Source organism: Staurois parvus, unplaced genomic scaffold (assembly GCF_062004578.1).
Source record: "Staurois parvus isolate SC_StPar_1 unplaced genomic scaffold, SC_StPar_1.0 ptg000006l, whole genome shotgun sequence".
In the NCBI taxonomy this organism is placed as follows: Eukaryota; Metazoa; Chordata; class Amphibia; order Anura; family Ranidae; genus Staurois; species Staurois parvus.
Window position 1 is genome coordinate 16,442,668 of NW_028317802.1, and position 19,350 is coordinate 16,462,017.

Below are 19,350 nucleotides of genomic sequence, written 5' to 3' on the forward strand. Positions count from 1 at the left end.
ACCTGCGGATTGTCACTTCACTGTGTATAATAATGGTTTATAAAGCATATCTAAACCCCCCAAACAAAAATGTACCATATTGCTGTTTACCAGTCTGTAGCAGCCACATAATTTTATTTTTAGGGCTTTTTTCTCTATTTTTAACTGCCAGTATTACACTTCTTGCCATAGGGTGACACTGCTTATTCACTGTACTGTATCTATGAAGGAGCAACATTGTCACCCTCGGCTGCTCTCTTGATTGAGTCTAAAAATACATCACCCTCTTCATATCTCTGTTATATAGGAAGGAAGTTTTATAGTTCAAAGTTGATAGCCTGGAAAACGGATTTAAAATTTAGTTCAGTGCACAGGAAGTTACAAGGATTCCAGGTTTCTCTCAGGGTCAACAAATATTTTTGTGTACATGCAGAAAATTTACTTGACATAAAAAATGGAGGTCAATGCAGCAATCACACCAAAGGATAGGTAAATAGCAATACATTACATTTGAGTTATTGGGTTTTGATACACTTTACTATCTTCTATGGTGCAGAGTGCTACATAGTTTAAAGTAAACGTAACTAACAAATTGAATTTGAGAAAATGAAAACATTACACCACCAGCCAGTCAATATACTACAGACAAAATAGTTGTACTAATGGGAAACAGACTTGTAAAGTAAAGGTTAGACATCCCATTATTACAATCAATGGGCATAATTTAGCTTAATTTGTAAGTTTAGAGTTCTGTTCAATTTTAATCTTCTTTCCCTTGTGCCCTTAAAATGTAAATTTGCATGCCATTTCTGCATCATGAGCTAAATTAATCCTCTTGTGTCAGCAGTGATTTGTGTGCAATTGTGTACTTAAAGAGTAAAATTAAAAAATTTAACATTAAGTCTGTATTTTCTGTATGTTCAATACAAAGATATTTTTTGTTTGTAATCTTTTTTTAATGCAGGAAAGTCACATAGCAAGATTTTCACATTTGAGCAATTTGTGACAAAAGCTCAGACAAATAAACTAATAAACCTATATTATATATATTATACACACACATTATATTGTGGCAGTTCTGGGCACTGTCACTGTGAGAATCAAGGTTATATCCCAGGATTCTCAACTAAACAAGTTGAGGGGCACCAGAGGGTTTATTTAATGCAGAGGAAACTAGCTTTTCAATTTCCTCATTTTCGTAAAGTCAGTTTTGGGATCTGGAGCCTGGAGATTTCAAAGTGATCTGGGAGGGATGAAATCTCCAATACTGGGTCCATGTGTTCTTAACCCCCAACACACTAATTGTACAGGTGTGTGCAGGGCTTTAAATAATAACCTGACTAGGGTTCTGAGCTCCACCCCGGCAGACAGGAGGTCATTGCCCAGGAGTGCAGTTGAAGCAGTGGCTGCCATTGAGTGTCTCTGTGTGAGGTCAAGGAGTCCAACACTGTGTTCTGGGACTAGCCAGTGGAAGACCCATATTAGCAGAGGTACTGCGTAGTACCTCTGATGGGAGCACAGAGAAGATGGACTGGGACAGATGGGCTAAAGCAAGGAGTTTAGAAATGTAGTCTCCCAGTGTGATATGGATAAAGGAGACATGGGTAATGGGTCTGATACAGAGCCACTGTTTTTTTTATTATGTAAAAAGACCATCATTTTTTGAAAACTATTTTTTATTTTCGAAAAAAAATCAAATTTCTTCATAAATTTAGGCCAAAATGTAAAAAAAATCCCAATAAGTATATATATATTCATTGGTGTGTGAAAAGTTATTGCATTCACAAATGATGGTATTTATACTGGAATTTTAGTTTTTCTATACTAGTAATGGCGGTAATCAGCGACTAGGGGGACTGTTATAGTGCAGTGGGCAATCTGACACTGGGTGGGAACTAACTAAATGACACTGACATCTCCATTGGCACTAATACAGTGATCATTGCTAACAATATACACTACCACTGTACAAATGACACTGGCTGGTAAGGGGTTAATTTTTAGGGGCAATCAGAGGGTTAACTGGGTGCTAACCAATGTTTACTGTCTGTACTGTCTGCTGTTTTTACTAACCAATGTGCTATTTTTTACGAGGTGGTATAAATAATTTCGAGACTAGTTTGGTAACACGGCAACAGATGGCAGCACGCACAGTCACGGGGAGAACCAAATACATAGTCCAGTGTACATTTGGAACAGTGCAACTGGTGCTATTTGATTATGTGCGTTACCACGTCTGCTATTTCATCATAGAGCACAAGTTAGATCAAAGAGCAAACATCTCGTCATCTTCCAGTGATGTTCTTCTGCTCCTGAAGCACGTGTGCCACTCAAAACACCTCGAACGACTCATTGCAGCATTGTGGTAAACTTTCCAAATCACGTGAAAGGTCTCTGTGGCAAATTTGCTCAGTTTCAGGCAGAATTTCTCCCTTTTTGTTCTAACTTGCTTTCTATGATGAAACAGCAGACGTGATAACGCACGTGGTCAGAGATGTCTTTTGGCACACTGAAGATTGGTGCTGCCTGTGCGTGTAACCTTGTGCTGCCATCTGTTGGCATGTTACAAAACTAGTCTCAAAACTTTTTGATACCACTTCATACTCCCTGCTTTGCAGGGAGAAAAAAAAATGGCACATCACTGTGGTCTGTAGAGAGCCCTGTGTTGTTTACCAACACAGGGCTCTCTTTGGTCATTTGATCAGCAGATCAGTGGGTTCCAGCCATAAATCATTTGCTACAGCACATGCCGATCAGTGGGTTCTGCCCAATGACAGCACATCCGGGGCAGTGGGTGCACGCATGCCCCTTACCCAGAAGAGCCGGATCACATACATGTACATGATTCAATGCAGCACAGCAGATCTGCCACAGTATATCTGCAGTAGGTGGTCCAGAACTGGTTAAAAAAGCCTAAAAAATTAATATTATATATTTATGACTTCTAAACATCAGGTAGAGCTCTAGATTACTTTTCACATCTTTGCAAACCAAATTTTAACTTTGTTGGCATAAAGTCTGTTGTTAAAGCTGGTCATACATGTATCATTTTTTTTTTCATTCATTCAATAGGTTGAACAAAAAAAACTGACCCAATTTCCCCATCCACACATTCAATGTAGATGAGGGAATCATACCCACTATGCTATTGTATTCTGACAGTGGGGAGACTTTGATCAGTAGTTAGACTTCTGTTCAACTGCAGTGGCCACACATGGATTGATATTCAGCTGGTCCCTGCTGAATTGGCCAAATTTTGATACGTATATAGCCAGTTTGAGTGTAGCCACTCAAGTGGAAGTGTATAAACTCCTGCTCGGTGTAGAATTTTAATTAGTGAGAGACAGTTAGAAAAGAAACAGCTACTGCTGTACTCTCTCTCTCTGAAACCCATAATGCTCTGCAAATCCCATGTCATGGGTGCATCCTGTATTATACACTTGCTTGTAAAATAAAGAGTGTATATTTATAGTAACAACATTATATAAAGAAAAAGCATATAGACAAACCAATAAAAAGAAAATAACAAAATTGACAAAGTGATAATGGTTCCCCTTTACTACAATGCAGTCTTAACAGCTAAAAACGACACCAACTTTAGTTTTAAAACCACCTTTTTATGTAACTTAGATGACAAACACCATTGTTTAAGATATAAGAGCACAATATACTGTACTTCTTTTTTCACAGAGCTCATGAGCTGCAATATCAGATTTTCCCATCAGCTGGTAAACTGTGGAACTGAAGCTTCAGATCTCACTAAAACCAGTATCTGAGGAAAAAGGGTCTCTTGACACATAGATGTTGATTCAAACAAACATGTTAACCTATAATTATGTATGACACATGCTAACATTACATGCTACATTTAGCATGATTGACACTATATCTCCTTGCTCTACTGGTACCCAGGACAGGTGGGGACATTGTGAGCTTGTTTCATCTGTATATCAGTTCTGAATTTCAAATAGGAATTTTTATGCAAAAGGAGGGTGATGCCAAGTTGTTGTTGTTCAGAGAAAAGGACAGCCACCATCTAAAGGAAAGTTGTAAATATTTTCAGTGAGTAAATACTGTTGGTTATTATTAGTGCTTGTGATTTTTTTTACATGCTTGCTTTTCCATTTATTTGCTATCATATTGTTGTCTTTTTAATTTAGCCAGTAAATTGAGCTCAAGTGGCTTTTTGGGATCACTTTCTTTCTGTTTAATAACGGTTGAGATAAGACATCAGCTGCCCAATAAGTGCACTATTTTCAACGAGTTGCCTCGAACTACCATCTACCTAAATAAAATAAATGCTCATCCCCACCTTCCTATGCCTAATATACAGTATTACTGAATATATTGGTTGTGTGTTCATGAAATCATTTAGCATGCTTTCAAAAATAAGACAACTTAAGTGAGACCAGAAGTTCCATGAATGATGTAATATTGTGATAGAGCTGACATATCAAGCACAGAATAGAACACTGGTCAACAAAAAAGACATTTTGGAATTTAAAAGGAACACCAGAAAAACAGGGCCAGACCTAGCCTGTCTGATGTGGGGGTGCAGTAAATAATGTCAGGGGGGCAAAGGATGTGAGATCAGTAGGGCAGTATACAGTGGGTAAGCAGGGCAGAGGATAGGATAAGCAGTTTATAGGGCAGTCTACAGAAGCCATTAGTTTGTAGGACAGTGTACATAGGGTTATTAGAGAAGAGGACCGTGTGCAGTTGGACAGTGTACAAGAGTCAGTAGTGTAGCGTACAGGGGGTCAGCAGTGTAGGCGACAAAGGTCAACAGAACATATGACAGAGAGCAGCAGGGTGGAGAAAAGGGGTTATCAGGTCACGTGGATGAAGGACAGGGGTCAGCAGGGCAGAAGACAATGGGCAGCAGAGAACAGGACAGGGACACTGCTGGTAGAGCACTCAGCAGATCTCCTCCCCCCTTCCCCACACTGCCGCCAGCCTAGGTAAACTCAGAGCTCCTCCATACCACAGCACATAGCTGAGATTGGATTCCCTTACAGACACAGCATCCATCTACACAGTGTGTAGCTGGCTACAGATTGAGGCTGTGTCTGTAAGGAAATTCAAGAATATCTCAGCTATGAGGGGAAAAGATCTGTTGAGTGCCGTCATTTCATGTCTCACCCCCAAAAAATCATCCCTCCTTGCACACGTCATACTATCCTCAAAGTTCCCATCTTAGCAGAAATCCTCCCTGCCAAATCCCCCTCCCCCAGCACAAATCAACCCTCCCCACCCAAGTTCCCCCAAAATTCCTCTTCCTAACACAAATCCTCTGTGGCCCTTTCCTCTTAACCCAAGTTCCCCACCCCCTCCTAGCACAACCCCCCCCCCCCGGAAAAAAAAATCCCCCTCCTAACCCAAATTCCTCCACTCCCATCCCCCCCGCCTATCAAATATCCAACCAAACTTCCTCCTTGCACATGTTCCTTCCCAATCCCCCCACCTAGCACATATCCCCCCTCTAAACACATATCTCCCCTCCTAGTCTTAGCATATTACCCCTCCCCAATCCCCCTTCCTAATACGTTCCTGCCCCTGCTAACACATATCCCCCCAATTCCCCCTACAAACACATATCTCCCCAATCTCCTGACCTAGTATATTACCCCTCCCCAATCCCCCCGCCTAGCACATATTCCCCCAAATCCCCCCTCCTAATACATTCCCCCTCATGTTTACACATATCCCCCCCCTCCAAACATATCTCCCCCAATCCCCCCTCCTATTCCTAGCATATTCCCTCTCCCCAATCCACCACATACCCCATATCCCTTAACTCCCCCTCCTAATACGTTCCTGCTTCCTGCTAACACATATCTCCAAAATCCCCCCTCCAAGCACATATCTCGCCCGTCCTAGTCCTAGCATATAACCCCTCCCAAATCCCCCCACCTAGCACATATTCCCCCAAACCACCCCTCCTAATACGTTCCCCCCATGTTTACACATATCCCCCCTCCAAACATATCTCCCCCAATCCCCTACCTAGCACAGGTCCCCCCCAATACATCCCCCCCAACAAATATCCCACCAATTCCCCCTCTAAACAAATATCCCCCCAATCCCCGCTCCAAACAAATATCCCCCCCATACCCCTTTTAGCAAATATCTCCTGACCCCCCCCCCCCACATTTACCCTCTCCAGCACAAAAAGTCACCAATACTCTACCTCTCATTCCAAGCATAATTTACACCCCCCAACCCCTCACATTATGTTCAGCACCTGTAAGTCTCTCCCCTCCCCCACAGGAGAGAGACTGTGCTGTATCCTCCCCCTTCTGTCAGTGTAGCGCTCCACACATCACATCACACAGGATCACTAGTTCAGGCTGCACACAATTTAATTACCCGCCATATACACATTTCCCTTTGCCAGGACATGAGCAGTCCTTAGAGGAGGTAGAATGTTGATAATTAAATTGTGTGCAGCCCGAACTGGTGATCCAGTGTGATGTGCTGAGTGGAGGAGAGCTGCACTGACAGGAGGGGGAGGACACAGCACAGCCTCTCTTCTGTCTACCGCTGCTGCTGTCTGAGCTTTACTAATCACAGTTCACTGCACCAGGCTGCACATTCCAGTGTTGGGATGGGGAAGAAGCTCAGCCAGCCGGGGGGGGGGGGGGGGGGACCACAACTGAAATCTGGGAGGGCAAAGCCGACCCCAGCACCCTCCTAGACCCAGCCATGCAGAAAAAGCATAATATATGCACTATGATTTACACCTTCAGAGAAATTAGCCAGAATATTATAACAATTTTAATCAACACTGGGAAGACGTGCATCACTAATGCAAAAATAGTGTTAGAGTCAATTTAAAGCTATGACAGACCAAAATCACACAGAATATCATATATACTCAAGACTGGGGACTTTGTATGCAAATACTAATTTTGACATATAATGATTTTAACACTCTTTAATGGAAGACCACATAATCCAGCACAAATTTGTATCACAGACTGACCTTAGGCCATACAGTACGGTACCATCAGGATGCAAGCGAATCATTCTGTTCTTGACTGTAACACCGTGAACAAAAGACTTCTTGTCATTTAGAAAGTATGTATCAGGAACCCACAGCTGATCTGCCACTCTATTGTCCAAGGTCAAATTTAAAGGAATCACAGAATATGAAAGCCTTTTATCCCTCCATGCCTGCTGAAAGTACATTGTCAGTGTATAGTCCTAAAAGAAGGAGAAGAGAAAAACGGACAATGAGTAATTTCAATAAAATGGATCTATTGAACATCTGAATACATCGTTCTCAGTATTAATTCACAGCTAGAATCACACAGCTTTATCCTTTATTTCAAGACCTAGAACAACATACAAATGACTGGACAAATTATCTGAATTATAAAATATTTTAGCTTTTTTTTTTTTTTTTTTTTAAATAAAGTGAATCTATCTGTGAACATTTTATAACTCAAGGGGAGGGGGTCTGACAGTAATAAATTCTGTTTTTACAATCACGTTTTAATTATCACATTAATAATTACTGTAACAAGCACAGATTTTAATACACAGAGAAATGAGTAATCATCCTATTCTACCTGCCTATCAATAAACGCAGAAGGAATTTGCATATAACCTTAACAATAAGGAAACTTCATAACACCAGGCAGCGTGGGAAGTAAAAGAAAGAGATAATAAATACATGTCCACTAAAAGTCTTCTTTGCTTCAATCTATTTAAAGTAAATCTACCAAGAAATAAAGATCTAAAAAAACAATTTTATACTGTGAAGACAAAACTTCTATAACTTTCCGACTGGCTATCCCAGTGTAATGATAGGCCCATGGGAAGATGTGGGAGAGCCTCTAGCATAATCTAAGAGTGTTAAATTCCACTGCGTACAATGTTACTGCTTTTGTGGGTCCCTGGGGCACACTTGAAAGCAGAACCATTGTTTATGCCATACAGTCCACTGGGTGGGGGGAGCACACCATACTTGCACATTATTGCACAGTTATATTACAAAAGTGCACTCCTCCGTCGTTGACTGAACTATACTGTCAATCACTGATCTGCACCCCCCCCCACCCCACCCCCGGTAGTTTGCTCCTCTGCTGGTTCTTCTGGGTCCCGTTATACTCTTCAGCCATTAGGCAGCAACTTAAGAGCAACTCCCACTCATGAGGAGTTATATTGTACCCCGCACCCAGCTCTGTTAGGGAAAGAGCCAGGATTGTACACTACACTACATGTGCTGTAATGACGTTTCTTCTGCCAAAAACACACTATCTTGTAACAATGTTTATTAAGGTTTATTTTTTATTTCCACTTTAAGAAAAGTTTACTTTACTATGATCTTATATGTGTGTATAGGGTGAAAAGGAATGCCAAACCATAGTAGGAGAAATCTCCTAAACACAGAACACAGCAGTAAAAATGCTGAATATACTACATAAGTCAATTTTATTGTATTATTCATTTATTTCACTTCCACATAGGTTTAAATTCCTCATAAAAAGGGATTGGCAGAGCCCTCCTTAAGACATCAACGTTTTATTTTACCATAGTATCAAATACCTAAAACACTAGATTGGGTTCTAGGATTGTTAGTATGGCACTCCTACTGCATCTTCCATTAGTAACATAAACCCAGCAGAGTTCCCCACCCAAAAGCATACTATGTTTCATCATAAAACATTTTTTTTAAAAAGACTCATGAGCCAATATAGTGACTTTCACCTTCAAAATGTGTAACAAAATAAAATATACTATTTTTTAAAAAATGAATAAAAACATAAAATAAACCAAAAATAAAAACAATATGTGGTTCGCAAACACTTCACACCCAACTCATATAATAGTGTATATAATAGTAAATAAATAAATAATTGTGCTGCGCTCCCTAAAAACAAAAACAGCATGTGCATATATATCAATTTTCAGAAACATGCAATAACCATCTTAATTGTGTTCCACTAAAAATCCACCCATGCAACAAAAACATCCCAATATAATACACAAAAATGTTTCATCATATGTGTGTCCCAATTGTTGAGATTTTTACTAACTTCCTGTTGTGCACAGACAGCAAAAAAAGTTTCTAGCACTAATCCATACTAGGCCCAGTGGACTGAGGCAGCGCATGTGCTTCACATATCCAAATGTCAGCACAAGAGCATAACTCAGTATCCTACTAAAAGAAGAATTATTTTATCTGTAATCTGTTTATCTGTTATCCATAGGTTGTCTTTTAGAAACTCTGGAATAAGACACAAAAAATACCATTTTAGATATGTCATTTTTGTTTTTTTTCACTGCAATCGAAACCATATGCATACATGCTCACCTTGTATGGTCTCTCATCAGTTGTCATGTCACTAAACTTCTGGTCTTCAGCTCCACATTCATCTCAGCCCTTAGTAACCACAGTTATGCCAGCCATATACGGATCTAAATTTGGCCGATCTGGCAGGGACTGGCCAAATGTTGATCTATGTATGGGAAAGTTGGTCATACACAAGTTGATCTATGAGTCGACTTGTGTACAACCAGCCTATCTGTTTTTTGCTGAGCATTGACACCGCCTATAGCCAGCAACACTAATCATTGTACTTTAGCAGTGGGGAGGTTTCCCCGCTGTCAGAATACAATAGCTCATTGGGAAGGATTCCCCCACCGATATTGAATGTGAGGATTGGGAATTACCTTTTTTTTCCTTTTTTCATTCAATCCACTGGTTAAGCAGAAAAAAAGGAATTATGTATGTCCACCTTTAGTTGATCTCCAGCTTCTTCTCAGAATACAGTGACCTCTTTAATCAGTGGTCACTGTGGGCTGAATGAAATCCAGAAACTGGGAGTTTAGTGATATGGCTTGCAGATGAGAGGTGCCATACAGCATTTAAACCTTTACTCAGTGCCAGGAGACCCAAATATGTATGAACTGTATTAAAACTGATGCAGATGAGAGCACCAATATGATCATATATCCAATATATCATATAAGTACAATTGTTTCTCTGTTTGTTTGAAATAAAAAAGTTGTGTTTTAACAGTATAACACTATGAAAAGTTTTCTTTATGTTTGTATTATAATAAAGCGGTTGGAATACATGAAAAACAATAGATGGGAGGTTATAAGAAAGAACAAAGCTCATATGAACCTGAAATTTAAGTACGGTCAAATAACTTTGGTGAGTTTATTTGTTGCACACAGGTGTGGGGAACAGCATGATGTTCAAATTGAGCTGCACAGTGGTGTTGGAGGATTTCAAGAAGATTGTTTTGATCCTGTGCATTGACATGGATCTTGTATTGAAATAGACATTTATCTATCATTTACCCATGGCTTAAGAGACAGATTTTGGAGTTAAAGAGATACTTTTGTGTTAGTGTTTGCTACATTATATACACTTTGATGTTTAAAGAAACTCTTTTGGAGTTTGATACTAATGGTGTGAATTTGATACCTGGTTATCACAGGATATTGTGGTAAAATTTTAATATAGCATTTTGGTTAACGTATAAATATAAGTATAATACATTTACAAATACAAAAATGTAATATGATTATTTTCATAAATATACTTAAATTTTTTTTATTTTAGAAACTGCACATTAAGATAACCCTACTGATGTGATAAACTCAACATGCATTACACATCAGTTCAATAATCAGGCAATGATCACTTTATCTAGACTTAACCTTTACACCTCAGACATGAACAACTGATCTTTTCTGGTTTTTCAGCTTCTCACATTCCGTGAGTCTCTCTCAGATGTCCAGGTAGGCATGAATATCATCTTCCATGGACAATTTCCAAAAAGTGCTCCGTACAAGCAGTCAAGGTGTAGACATTGGTCTTTGTGCCACCATCTGCCTTTCTGACAGGACCTGTGTCTGCTGTTGTACAGACAGATTCAATTGCTGTTGCTGCCCTAAGGAGGCCTGGTGGGTTTCAGTCAGCTGTTGCATCTGTCAGGCAGTAAACCTGTTCACCTCTTGCAGTAGCTGATTAGTATGCTGTAAGTTAGGGTTTGCCAACAAACTTGCTTTTCAAGCTTTGTCCATTTTATTCAACAATAGGTATCAATATTTGTAAGGAAATGGTCATATCCAAACACCGAGTGAGACAGGCTCAAGTGGTATTGGCAGCAGTAGACCATGCATGAAACAGGGATGCCCACGAACAGTCTAAACAGGTTCTTCCTGAACTTTTATTCAGCAAGGTGGCAAACAAATGCTAGTTCATAGCAAGAGAAAAAAAAAGGTACTTGCCCAAGCCACTAGCTAAACCCATGTCAATTCCAGACTAACATAAAGCCCCCTATTGGGTTCCCCAAAACAAATAAGCAGCTAGCACTTTTTTAGTATTCTGTTAGCATACTAGGGGCTTTTCTCCTAGCTGCATACTCACACAGTAGAGGAATTGAGAGCTGTGAATGCCAGTCATTTTACGAACTCATATATAAAGGTATGTGCACAGCTGAGACAAATAATGAGGTCTGGCTGCCAGGTAAGATGTGGACCTAAAAATGGACAAAATTGTTAATGAAGATTTTGAGAAAATGGCAAGTGTGTTTTCTCCGTATCCATCATTAACTATGGAGCCCCTCAACATGTATAGCTAATAAATTTAGGTGGCACATATACACCATCCAAAATCCTACCAGACAGAAAAAATGGTGGTTGGTCATTTCAGCTCTATCTTATATCGTGCTTGTACAAGATTGTCTCAAACTTCAAACTGAAAGTTCAGACTTTTCAGGCTGCACCTCTGGAAACGTGCCTCAAACATTGTTTTTCCTAATAACCAAAACATATCCCAAATCTGTTTTGACTAGTTCAGTATCTCCAAAGCTTATTGACAATCAGTTTTTGTTTAATACTGAGCGACCTTAACCTTCCAGGAATTATAAATGAAATGATGCCAGAATATTTTTTTTTAAACTCTCTTAAGAGTTTGTAAAATCACAAATGCATGGGATTCTCCAACATGCTTGCTATTTAAAATAAATAAAAGAAAACATTAAAATATTATTCACAGCATGATAAACTAATTGCCAATGGGCTTCAGCTCATGTAATCTGAAGGGCTGTCACAAATTAATTACTCCAGTGAAACAATATGTGGTTTATTTTAGTTTAGCAGACTACTTGAAATCAAATTACCATGGAAAAAAATAGCTTGGCACTTTATAAATATTTCTTGTACTCACTCATACACAGGCAGCTGAAGTTGAAAGTAATTCTGAAGTGTACAGAGGGTACAGAAGGGCCCATTATATCAGAATTTCCATATGTAAGTGCCACATCCCTTTATTTGGTAGCCCTATGTTCATGCTATATTCTGTACAAGGTAAATAGCTTAGCCTTCAACACTTTCTCTAGTAGCCAGATCACAACAAGGGCTACAGAGGGTTTATTTAGCCTCATGCTCAAGGATTCCAAGGATTCAAAGCAATAATAATACAGACAGGGAACCCCAAAATATGTGTGAGAAGACACATAGAAGCAGTGATCCTCTTTCCATCCTTGGCAATAATACCAGGAGTGCATGTTCATTAACAAACTTTTAGCTAAAATATCCTAATCAGTACATTGATTGGACACAGCAGAATCAGTTTCCCAATGAAGACCAAGTGACCTTCCCTTTTCAAACATTAGCCTAAGTTGTTTGTAAGCGAGAGAGGATGAATCTCAAGAAGTATTGAGAAGGGGGTCCAGGGCTACATTCTGATCAGACATTCAGTCAGCTTTGTGAGTTTTAGAGAAAGGAAGGTTGCTTGATTTTAATTGGAACTATAAATACAAGCATGCGGTATTACAAAGGTGGCTTTTCAAGAACAAGGACCCCATGTAATCATCTGTTAACATGTCAGAAAGGGTAAAAGAGATATCCTTATGAAAGCCTATGGCAACGCCCTTAGCCTTCTTAACATTTGATGCTGTAATACAGTGGTTCTCAACCTATGGGTCGTGACCCCTTTGGGGGTTGAATGACCCTTTCACAGGGGTCGCCTAAGACCATCGGAAAACACACACACTGCTGGAGGAGGGGTAGAGAGGTTGTCTGGTCAGCGGGTCCGGTGTCTTCATTTCCCTGGATGTGTGGGCGGGATGACATGCCGCCCCTGTCATCTGGCCACACCCCACAATCACTCAACAGCTCCGCCTCCTCGCCAGTGATTGGTCGCCGGAACTGTAGCTCAGGAGAGGCACACAGGTGGCCAATCACTGGTGAGGAGGTGGAGTTTGAAGAGAAGGAGTCGAGCGGAAGCGCGAAGATCAAAGAAAATCGAGTGAGGGAGCGGCTGGAGAAGGAAGACAGGTATGCTGGCTGTAGATGGGAGAGGGAGGGAGGGAGCAAGCCCAGGCTGGAGCAGGGGTCATCAAGGTAAGTATAATTGGTGTCAGTGGGAAGAATAGTTCCCCATCATTGGTTTCACTAATACCAATGATGGGGCACTATTCCTCCCACTGACACCAATGATGGGGCACTATTTCCCCCCCACTGACACCAACGATGGGGCACTATTCCTCCCCCACTGACACCAACAATGAGGCACTATTGCTCCCCCCACTGACACCAACAATGGGGCACTATTCCTCCCCCCACTGACACCAACGATGGGGCACTATTCCTCCCCCCACTGACAGCAATGATGGGACACTATTTCCCCTCTCCCCCCACTGACACCAATGATGGGTCACTATCCTCTTCCCCCACTGACACCAATGATGGGGCACTATTCCACCCCCCACTGACACCAACGATGGAACACTATTCCTTCCCCCACTGACACCAATGATGGGGTACTATTCCTCCCACTGACACCAATGTTGGGACACTACCCCCCCCCACTGACACCAATGACGGGACATTATCCTCTTCCCCCACTGACACCAATGATGGGACACTATTCCTCCCACTGACACCAATGATGGGACACTATCCTCTTCCCCCACTGACACCAATGATGGGGCACTATTCCTCCCCCCACTGACACCAACAATGGGGCACTATTCCTCCCCCTACTGACACTAATGATGGGGCACTATTCCTCCCACTGACACCAATCATGGGGCACTATTCCTCCCCCCCACTGACACCAACGATGTGGCACTATTCCTCCCCCCACTGACACCAATGATGGGGCACTATCCCTCCCCACTGACACCAATGATGGGGCACTACACTATGCTTCAAGACAAAATTTAATTTATTTGTAATTAGAAACAAATATTTCACAATATATAATTACATATTGTTTTTGTGATTAATCACTATGCTTTAATTATGTTCAATATGTAATACAATTTGTAATACTGCTGTAATACAATGTGGAGTAGTGATGGGAGGACAGTCTAGTATTTGTAAAGTGAGTAAGATGAGTTGGTAAAAGAAAGGAGGTTGAAATACCACAGGCAAACAACACCAATTATTTATAGAATTATGCCAGCTCTCAATGTTGTAAATAACTACATTAATAGTTGCCATTTGTTAACATAGGACACCTTCACAGGCGAGGTTTACCAGCATCAAGATCAAAGGGTAGAGAGAGAGAGGAGCAAGTAAAAAGAAATACAAACGTAAAACTTACAGAGCAGGGAAGATTATTGGCACAATGCACATATATCAGAACCATTTTGACAAGTCACACAATTGTTTACAGTAGGTATTATTAGGACACACATCTGGGAGGCACCTCACAATGATAAATTTAAAAGGACAGATGAGACTGCAGGACCAAGGCTAGGGGAACCTAAAATAAAACATGTATAACAGCCCAACAAGTAGTAAGCTTACAATGCCGATGCCATGCAAAGTAGGACAAAAAACAAGAAAAACAACCTACCTTCTAGTATTATGGACACTTCCTTAAGAAAATTAGTTTGGTTTAAGGAAAGAGGAACACAGGTCCATGTCTGTGTAGTGGTGGGCATTAACATACTGGGCTTCTGTCAAATCTCAGCAAAATGTAGAACTGGGTGGATTCTTAGTGTAAATTATTTAAACCAATGGATATACAAAACGAAAAAAAAAACAAAAACTGAAGAACAAATAATTAAAAACAGGGTGTGTATAGGGTTGCATACAACATTATGAATTACTACATCTCACCCATTTTTCTGTGAGGAGCCAGGTATAGAGGTATGTTTGTTCTTGGATGGTGTTTTACGCTATTGTAACTTTATTGTGAATGCAAAAGATGGGATACTCTCCTGAAAACCAGGCAGTTCAGGTGGATCTATTTGGATGCCTGTGCAGAATGTGGAGGGGTCCTCCAGAAAACTTAGGTCTGTAGAGAGACCATCTTTAAGATCTAGTAAACAGGAGGGGAAGCTCCATCTATAGATGTTAGCTGATCTTAGTTTGTCAAAGAAAGACTTTAGGGCCCTGCAGTATTCCAGTGTTTTACAAGCTAAATCTGGCAGGTACAGGGTTCCCCAGTATTGTGTTTAGTATGCTTCTTACTATATCAGGCATATTGTTGTCTTTTGTAGCTTAAAGCAGTCCTCGTATATGGAGGTTATTCTTCCTATTCCTATTTTCTTGATCCTCAAGCTTGTATAAAGTAGCCAATGAGCAGTGGCCATTTGGATGGTGCTTTCTTGTAGTTCTTTAATGGCATCTCAGTGTGTGTGTCCAGACACTTCTCAGTGTCTTTCATGTAGATAAACAAGTGAGACAAGTCAGAACGCATGGGAAACATCTCTTTTTTAAGTGAATGATTTAAGCCTTGAAATAACCCTGTCAGATCTTGTTTAGTAGGGAGGCCTCTCATCAGATCTACCACATAGAACACATGTGGAGAACAAGAGTCCCACTTGTACTCAGAGCCGAAGGAGGAAGGAAGTCTTTTCTTCATGAGGCAGCATGAGGGAAAGCCTATCAGTTGCCCTGTGGTGATAAGCCTTGTTCACCCTGATCATGTGGATCATCTCTGTCCACAGCTAGGAAGTGTGTTATTGAACCTAAAGAAGGCAGTTTAGATGTCATATGTCTCCCAGCTTGCTTACCCATAGTAGATCTCATGGAAGAAGACTGTGTGAGCATTTTTAAGTAAGCAACTCTACCACCAAAACTTTGCTAAGACACATCTGTCCAGCGCCAAGCCCAGAATTTGTTACATATTTCCACTCTTAAGCCCTTTTTGTTTTTTTGTTTTTTTTATTGCAAATATTGTCTCTTTTAACATTGTTTTTCTGTAAATATTTTGTTTCCACATTTTTACCAGTTTGCTATATTTTTACAATTGTTACCCTTATCTCTAATGCACCAAGTCAGCACTTAAGGAATCTCTGTCTTGTTGAAGAGTACTGCTGTATTGTAAACCTCTGTATATTCCTATCACTCGTGACAGTGTATGTTACAAACAATTCTTAAATGTCAAAATTGTTACTGTGAATGACTGATTATAAGGATTATAAGCTATCAAGTGGCAGTTTGGAGTGTAACAGGTTAATTGCATAGTTAACTAAACCCAGTGAAGATCACTCTCAGTCTACTGGCACTTAGATTGTGGTCCCGCAGGCTGGAAAATCTTTGTAGAGCCTGATCTGAGAGTTTTATTGTCAGGTATCAGTGACAGCAAGGTGTGAGTTTGTCCAGCCATTTGTCGCAAGTTGATGGAGGTGGCTAGCATTCATGAAATACGATAGCTGTTACTCTCATCCTCTTTATCAACTGTTCACATTACAGTTTATATAGAATAAAATGATTTCCATCCCTCAGTAAACCATCTTCTATTCCTTTACATGCTTTTCTATCTCTATTAGTTAGTTCACAACAACATGAAGTGCAGAGGGTGTACGTGTCTAAAAGCCCTAGGGGTTTAATCATTATAGTTGCTTCCCCTTAGCAGCTGTTGACATTCCAAAAAATACAGAACATATAGAGCATGTATGAAAAGTGTTTAACAATCTCATCCACATGTAAATATGCATAAATTGGTAGAATGGATAAAATAAAGAAACATCCCATTTTCGTAACACTTTGAATGTGTTCACTTCCATTAAAAACAAACATGCCAAAGGGTAAAAGACTTTCTGATGAGAACTGATTAACAATCACTAAAGTTATTAAACCACTGACTAAATACGTTTAAGCAATTATTACCCTGAACTTGCGTGGCCAGGTCAACCAAGTGAAAAGTATATAAAAGGCTGGCTCACATTAAATTTATATCACACATTTCTTGCATTGAAACTCTGCACAAATGATCACTCTTGACTTCCTATTAAAATAAAATGAGTTTAAAATCCATCCTACTTTTTAAAGTGGTTCAGAAGCCTTAAGGTTTTTACTTTAATGCATTCTCTGCATTAAGGTAACAAAGCCTTCTGTGTCCTGGATCCTCCCCCAGCCCCACTTATACTTACCTGAGCCGGATCTCGATCTGGCGCTGTGCATGAGAGCAGCATCTCTCTCCGCTCTCTCCCTCCTCGCAGGGAAGATTGATAGATGTGGAAGAACATTGACTCCTGCTGGTACCAATCAAATCCTATGAAGAGGGAGCAAGGGGCAGGGCTAACCCCTGCTATCTGTGTCTATGGATGCAGGCAATGGGGCTCGGGAGGGAGCCCACACAAGTACCCTCTTAGCAAGTGGCTTGCTGTGGGTGTTCTCGGCAAGGGGAAGAATCCAGGAGCACCAGAGGTGGACCCCAGAAGAGAAGAACTGGGGCTGCTCTGTGCAAAGTAATTGCACATAGCAGGCAAGTATAACATGTTTGTTATTTTAAAAAAAATCAAGGCGTAGAATCACTTTAATTCAGTGATTTTGTTTTAAATTAAATTCTAATAATCCAGGAAAGCTTCAAATAGGAGCCATAGGAAGCTAAATTGTGCAAACTCCTATGGAAGGCTCCAGAGCACGGAGCCACAAGCTATAACCTGCCTACAGATATAAACATAAGGGAGATTTAGCCATTTAAACATTTTTGACGCTATACCTAGGGGTTAGTTCCAAATAGCTTTGCATACAAGGTGTAGACATACAATTCTCCATCCATGTCAGTTCCCACTAGAGTCTCAATGCATTTTTTTTTTTTCCAAAAAAACAAAGTTTATTGAAAACAAGATACAAATTATCACACGAAAATGTACAGATGAAGTGCACATAGGACATACAGCAAAACATATATCATACAAGAATGATGGAGGAGGAATTGAGCAGGAGAGAGAGCTAAGGGTAAGGTAGTTATAGACACTACTAACCTATGGACCTCCTGCCAAAATGGTTGAAGAATCGGGCAAGACCACCAAATGTGAAGAAAGGACCCATCCGGGGTCCCGCATCTCCAGCAGCTGTTGGGGAAGGCGGGGTTAAAATGATGAATTCTTGAGGGAGTTCGGTACCATCTAGAGGCTATTTTGTAGCTGTTTTCTTGTGTCGAGACATTGAGGGAACATTTATGAGAGTATTGGAAGACCAGGTCCCAGTCTGAGTCCGACAGCTCAGCATTAATATCTCTCTTCCAAGCCCGACATGCGGGGAGGGAGTCATAAGACCGGCTCTCCACTAGAAGTGGGTAGATCCCCGAGATCAGATGTTTCCGCGGTTCAGCCTTCGCGCATGCAGATTCAAATGGGGTAAGAGAGCGATGCCAGTTATTAGGGCGTTTATGAGAGAGAAGATAATGTCTGATCTGGAAATATACCCAGAAAGGGAATTCGCGAATATCCAGGCTTTCTTGCAATTCTCGGAGTGTTTTCACCTTGCCCTTGTGGAGAAAATGTTTCACTAAGATCTGTTTGTGTGGCCAGTGTTTCATTAAAAAGTCTTTATGCATTCCAGGGGGAAAGTCAGGGTTGAGGCGCATGGGGGTCAGGGGGTTGGGTGTGCCAGAAATGGCTGCAGATCTACAAGCCGAACGGAAAATTTTTAACGTAGGTCCCACCAAAGGATGGGTGAGAAGAACTTGTGGCGTGTGTTTCGGCGAAATCCAAGGAATCTATGCCAGTGGGAAGGGCGAGCAAGCATTCTCTATAGATATCCAGTCTTTAGAGGCAGTGTGAACGTGCCAATCAACTATCCGGGAAAGATGACACGCCCAATAGTAGCGGTAAAGATCAGGGAATCCTATACCCCCTTTAAGTTTAGAGAGGGTTAATTGGGAGTAGGCAATACGCGGACGTTTGTGGCTCCAAAGGAACAGTGAACACAGTCTTTTGCAAGAAGCAAAGAAAGCAAGAGGTAAGTGAATTGGTAATGTTTGGAAGAGATACAGGAGACGGGAAAGTACATTCATTTTAATGATCGCTGCCCTTCCAAACCACGAGAAACAAGGACGGTGCCATTTATTGAGGTCTTCTTGCATAGAGCAAAGAGCGGGAAGAAAGTTTTTCACGTAAAGGTCATCAAGGTTGCTGGTGAGCTGGATACCAAGAT

General features: G+C 40.8%; 1 protein-coding gene across 1 annotated transcript in view; it reads right to left on the reverse strand.

The window, feature by feature from the left end:
* The window catches only part of GABRB2 (gamma-aminobutyric acid type A receptor subunit beta2), a 518,574-nt gene that overhangs the window by 294,211 nt on the left and 205,013 nt on the right, over window positions 1-19,350 (reverse strand). Inside the window, exon 4 of the mRNA XM_089662981.1 lies at window positions 6,965-7,185. Within this exon, the coding sequence (XP_089519107.1) occupies window positions 6,965-7,185 (221 nt within the window). The remainder of the gene's footprint in view (window positions 1-6,964; window positions 7,186-19,350) is intronic.